At 47.9% G+C, this 6,000-nt stretch overlaps 1 protein-coding gene across 1 annotated transcript in view; it reads left to right on the top strand.

The window, feature by feature from the left end:
• Positions 1 to 4,539: 4,539 nt before the first annotated feature.
• Positions 4,540 to 6,000, top strand: part of GPC6 (glypican 6) — a 748,058-nt gene continuing 746,597 nt past the window's right edge. The window contains exon 1 of the mRNA XM_062575905.1: positions 4,540 to 4,849. Within this exon, the coding sequence (XP_062431889.1) occupies positions 4,540 to 4,849 (310 nt within the window). The remainder of the gene's footprint in view (positions 4,850 to 6,000) is intronic.

Below are 6,000 nucleotides of genomic sequence, written 5' to 3'. Positions count from 1 at the left end.
CTCCAAGCCTAGGAGGACAGACAGACAGACAGACAGACAGAGACCAACAGCCGAGAAGCAATCCTCCTCCAGTAAAAATCAACCAAACCATCAGAGACATGTCACCAACAACCATCCTGATGGACAACTAAGAATCTCACTGATTATAGCCTCAACCTTTTTTTTGCTTTTTTTGCCAGAAATCCATTGTGTGAAAGCTGCAAATATAAGGAACACATAAATTTAACAGTGAATCTGGACATCAGCTTCTTTTTTTGCGAAGTTGAGTTGTAGAACATTTTGGCATTTGCCAAAGCCTTATTTGTCAAGTCAGGTGAAAAATGCTTTTGTCTATCCAATCCTCTTAATACCCATGACTCCGATGAGAGTTTTCTGCTAACACCTGAAAATAAATCAATATATCTTTCAATGTAACGATATTTATCTTATCTGTAAAGTGAAATTGCTCAAAAATCTGAAAAAGGGGGCAGCACTTCCTAGTACAACCTCAACTTCACTCCAACATACTATGCATTATAATGCTTAAAATTCATAATCATGTGGTTTTCTGCTATGTCCTTGAATCCCTCAGAGCTCAAGATGATGGCAGCTTGGCAAATGATGCAGCAATTCAATATTTATTTTTGTCCTTATTATTTAGAGATTCCATAGCTCCGTTAGTGCACACCATAAAACTCTCCCAGCCATGTGGGGCACAGTATTCTAGTAGCTGGAGGAATTAACGCTGACTGCTGCTCTACTCTGCATTGACAGTTTTATTATGATGTGGTATGAATGATTACTTTCAATCCATTTGATCCATTTGTTAAGAAGCATATGAAAGCAAAGGTTAAAAATCGTTTGTCTTACCCATTTTTGGCACAACTGTAGGAAAATGTTTGCAAAAAATCAATCAGTAGAACTTGATATGAATGAACACCTCCTATCTGGAATAACTTAAAAAAGAAAGAGAGAAAGAAAGAAAACCCACGCTTGTAGTAAACTTGGCCTAATAGATGCATTGCAAAATCTTAATTCTCAGCAATCACATATGTTACAGCAGAGAATGTCTTTAGTGGAAGGGGCTCTCCAAGAAAATAAATGATTGATTTTCAGCCTGGCTGTCAAGCAAGCAAAAACATTAAAATTAAATTGATTTTTTAAGTTTTATTATTTCTTTCCACAGAAATGTAAAAGCAGCAAAAACATTCCTCGGTGATTAAAATGTTCCATCTAACTAAAATAAAATGTTTCATTTTGGTGCTTATGTAAGGCAAATGAATTGAATGAGTTGCTTCACAAAAATGATGGCAGGAAAGCCAACCCTTTACCAAACACTTTAGAGGTTTGAGCAGTCACCCAATAAGCGGGCAGCTCGGAATCACTTCAATCTCTGCCTGAGAACACTTTAACCTGTGAGACTTTAATCACCACGTCAAAGAGGTGGGAGGAGGGCTTTACTCCACATTTTATATACATTAAATTGTTTCTAATTCAGCAACTGGTCCACTCTCATTGCTTCTTCTAAAATACCAAGTTAAAGAGGTATTTTCACCGGTTGCAAAGCACACGAGTTAAGTATTTTTTAACGAGGCAGAACAGCTGCAACAGGATAGGTGTAGGGTGACCACCTCAAAAAGCCTAACAACGTAGAAAATGAAAAATGAGAGATTTTAGTTCATGCCCATCGCTTGCCTGACAGAAGGTGTCATGTTTCTAATGGAGCGCTACAACCACTGGTTTAGGGAGCGTACTGATTTGGGCTTTCTTTGGAATGCTCCCACTTTGTACAAAAATTAATTTAGTATGTATTGAGAACACGCAATGGTTCTCCTATGTGATGCGGATTGAATTCATTGAAGTGGTAGAAATATCTTTATTTTACATCTTTAAATGTAAGCATAAAGTAGAGACGAGGGGAGAATAAGATTTTCTTTTAATATATAGTACTCTGATACAATCAGCAGTCTAGGCCATTTATTTAAGAGGCATGATAGGGTGGGAAATGAACCTGGGTTTTCCAAAGCTGCTATGTAAAAGTAAAATCGTACTATCATCACCTTAAGTAAAAATACTATTGTCTTTTGAATTGAAAAAAAGCATGAATTCAACTGAAATTTGTAAAAAATGCAGAGGTGAATAAGCCTTTTTTTTTCTAGCAAGTCCACAGTTTTCCTGAAAATAAATAAAATTTACTTAGATGCATTCCTGAGATAACCACAGAATCTCTTGCTATTTTATAATGATTTCTGAACTTCAAACAATTTTGCTCTGATTTTCTCATTTGCATCTTTGAGCTTGTGTCAAATAACTTTCCTGTGGGTTGAAGAAATGCTGAAGAAGATTGGATTGTGGGGGAGTCTGTCACGTTTGATACATGGCAAGCTAACTCTCTACTTTGACCACAATGTAGAGGAAAGTTTGAGCAATTCAGAAGAAATGAGGTATGTGCAACATTTCTAACACCCTCCTGGTCCTATCTTGAGGTGCACTGCGTGCATCTTGATCTGTCAGAACTTTGCCACGTAGTAAAAATATGGATTTTGCCTAACTTTAGATTTAGATAGTGTCACGAATAATTACTAATGTACTATTTGTAGTGGGTTGGTAGCACACAGTTCTCTATTTTGGGGCTGTTCCCTCCCTTCCACCATGGGATAAGGCTGGGAGACAGCCTTTAACAGTGTTACAAAACCTATCCCTCAAAAAAAGATCGCAGAGCTAGAAAGACTTGATATAATGAAATCTTTCAAAATCACAAGTTGGTGGAGCCCCTTTGCTTTATTTATCACTCTGACCTCCTGGGGTCTGACCTTCCTGTCCCCTAGGGACATTTCACCTGAGCTTGTAGGTGCTGTGATCCCTTCTTTCCACTGAGGATGCAGGACTCTTCTAACAAAACCCTCTACTCACCTGCTTGTTGCTGGGCCCTGCTGGGCAAAGATACACATGCAGTATCTTTGCTAGGAAGAGGGAGGAAAAGGGGAGCACACATAACTTCTACTTCCCTGCTGGGTGCAGAACCGGCCAAAGGGCACCATCACCCATTTGATGGGGAAAAGGATGCAAGGAAAAAACAATGCGGGGGAGGGAAAAGTGGTAACAGAGGCTAGGGAAACACGCAGTGTCTGGTGGGGCCAGACTGCGGACAGTGGCCCAGAGCCAAGAACAATTTTGCGGGCGCTGTGACACTGCAGCAATATTGGCACCTATCATTCTGGTCTAATTTGAATGTATCTTGAATTATGATACCAGCATGCTATATGGCTTCTCACCACTAAGTCAGCCTTTGAGCTGATGGTATTTTTCTCTCTTCTTTTGGCCCTCTTTACTTTATCCTGGGACTGAAATCTCTGTACACTTTTTACAAAATACCACACTTCTCTACAATAATCGTAGCAAGCACTGCAATAAATTCTTTTAAACCGTAACTTTGTATTTTACTATTGAATACTTAAGTATTCTCCCTTAGCAGAGATTGAATTCACCTTGCAGGAATTTTCTTCACTTGCCCATTCAGTTCTTTGCAGCTGCTCATTTGCTGGAGAGAATTTATGGTTTTGTCTCCTGTTCTCCTCTCATAGGGTGGCACAAATTACTTGGGTCAAGGACTGTCTGCCTTGCTTCCTCCCCATTCTCCTCAATCTGCTACCCTGGCACAGAAGCATCCTTCCCCCTCTCTCGTTTAGAGGACAGGTTTTTCCTCCTCCTAGCTCTCTGGCTCGGGCATTCTGTGTGCAACAAATAATAATTAATGAAAAAGAAATGTTTACAGAGCCATTGCAAACCCGACATTATCGAGAGCAACAGCACTGAAGAGTATCTTTTCTGACTTCTCGCTAGCAGGCAATTCGTAATTTGGGGGCTAGGAGCCGCTGGAACCGAGGTCAGGAGGAAGTTTTGGGAGGCGCGGGTGCTTTTCCTTCCTTCCGCCAGCAAACAGCAATCCACGCCAGGATTTGCTTTCTGCTCCCGTATTTCGGCGATGCAATGTGTAGCACGTTTTGGTGTGTGAGTGTGTGTGTGTGTGTGAATGTGTGTGTGTGTGTGCGCGTGTGTCTCTCCCTCGCTGTGTCAGTCTCCCGGATTTCTCCCTGCCTGGATCAGGAGGCTGCTCCAGCGCTGTGCGGAGCAGAGGTTTTCCCCCGGATCACCGTAAATACAGGCACACGCACCCAGCACACCACACGCATGCATACGCGCGCACACACACACACACGCACACGCACACCCGCGCACAGGCACAGCGGCGCGCACGGAGCCGCTGTCCAGTCCGTCCCCACGCCGGCTGCCTTCCCACCACCTCCACCGCGCGCAGGCGGCACCAGCAGCTCCGCGGCGGATCGCGCTGCCGCCGCCTCGCCGCGCCGCGCCGCTCCGCTCCGCTCGCAGCAACGCGCCCGCGGTTTCAATCTGCACAACCTACAGACAGATTTTTTTTCCTCTTCTTACCCCCATCCTTTTCTTTTTTTCTTTTTTTTTTAATTGAGGGGGGGCCGTTCCGTTTCGCCTCGGGGAAAGGCGCCGGGGGCGCCGAGGCTGCCGCCCTCCCTCCCGCGCATGTGTGCGTGTGCGCGCACCGCTCTCCGCCGCCTCGCAAAAGTTTGCCCGGGCGGCCGGGGGGCTCCCGGGCCGCCGCCCCCGCAGCCGGGGGGCGCCGCGGCGGCGCGCCGGGCCATGCCGCCGGCGCGGGGGGCTGCGCGCCGGGGCCTGCCGGGGCTGCTGCTGCCGCCGCTGCTGCTGCTGCCGCTGCTGCTGCCGCCGCTGCCCGCGGCCGCCGACGCCAAGGCGCGGAGCTGCGGCGAGGTGCGGCAGGCGTACAGCGCCAAGGGCTTCAGCTTGGCCAGCGTGCCCTACCAGGAGATCGCAGGTGAGTGAGGGGCCGCCCGCGGTGGAGGGGAGGGGGGATCCGCTGCGGCGCTGCGCGGACTCTGCGCGGGCTCCCGCACCCCGCGGAAGTGGCGCGGCGGGCTGCCGCCTTGTGCGCGCGGCGCGGAAAGGCTCCGCTGGCCCGGCGTTGTGTGTGTGCGCGAAGAAATTAATACAGAAGCAAGAAATTAAGGCATGGAGGGGGAATGCAAAAAAAAAAAAAAAAGGAAAAAAAAGGAAAAAAAAAATACGAGGAAGGCGGGAGGGGAGGCGAGCGGGGCTCGGCCGCGGTTGTTTTCGCCGTCGGAAACTTCTTGAGAGTTGCAGCCGGGTTGCTGGAGGAGAAAAGCGGTTCCGACGTGGGCCGTGCCGGTGTGTGCGGCTGCCGGGGGCAGGTGGGGGGAACTACTTTGCCCTTTGCCGGCAGGGACGGGGCTGGCGGCGGCCCCGCGCTCTGCTCCCCGCGCGGCGCGGCGCAGCGGAGCGGAGCGGAGCCGGGCGGGCGCCCCGGGGCAGCCCGTCGCCGCGGGGCGCGGCGCGGTGCCGCCGGCGCTGCCCGAGCGGCGGCTGCCGGGGCGCCGTTCCCCCTCCGTGCCGCTCCGCAGCCGGGCAAGCGGGCGGCCTCTCGCTTAGCTGTGCCTTCTGCTGAAACATGCTCACAACAGGTTTATCTCCCAGGCTGCCTAACAGTCGCTGTTTTGTTTTATTTTATATTTTTAATTTTTATTTTCCAGCTTTTCCCTCCAACCTTATCCACAGTGTGTCTCTGGGACTGAATGAATAAAAACGTGTCCAAGGCAGATAATCCTGTAGCAATCAGAGAGCAGGACAAAAAGAGAGAAATGATACGGGAAAAGCATGAGCTGGGGCTGCTCAGATTGGACTGCTCGAGCCCTCAAGAAAGATCTCTGCTTTGCTGCTGACGCTTTGCTGTTAGGTTCTCCTGTTTGTACAGTGAATTAGATGCCCCTCAGTTTGCTTGCTTCCTTTTTTAAAGTTGGAAGCAGCAGATTTACCATGAAATAAAGCTGCAGTTACTTGCCATGCAGCATTTAGCACTTTACGTGAGGAATGACAAATGTGGAAAATCTCCCGGCAGCAAGGATGTAGTTCACAAAAATACCGGGAAGGTATTTCCACATTCCTGGTGCA

Source organism: Rhea pennata, chromosome 1 (genome assembly GCF_028389875.1).
Source record: "Rhea pennata isolate bPtePen1 chromosome 1, bPtePen1.pri, whole genome shotgun sequence".
Lineage (NCBI taxonomy): Eukaryota > Metazoa > Chordata > Aves > Rheiformes > Rheidae > Rhea > Rhea pennata.
Note: the sequence above shows the minus strand (reverse complement) of the source record. Positions and strands in the feature narration are given on the sequence as shown.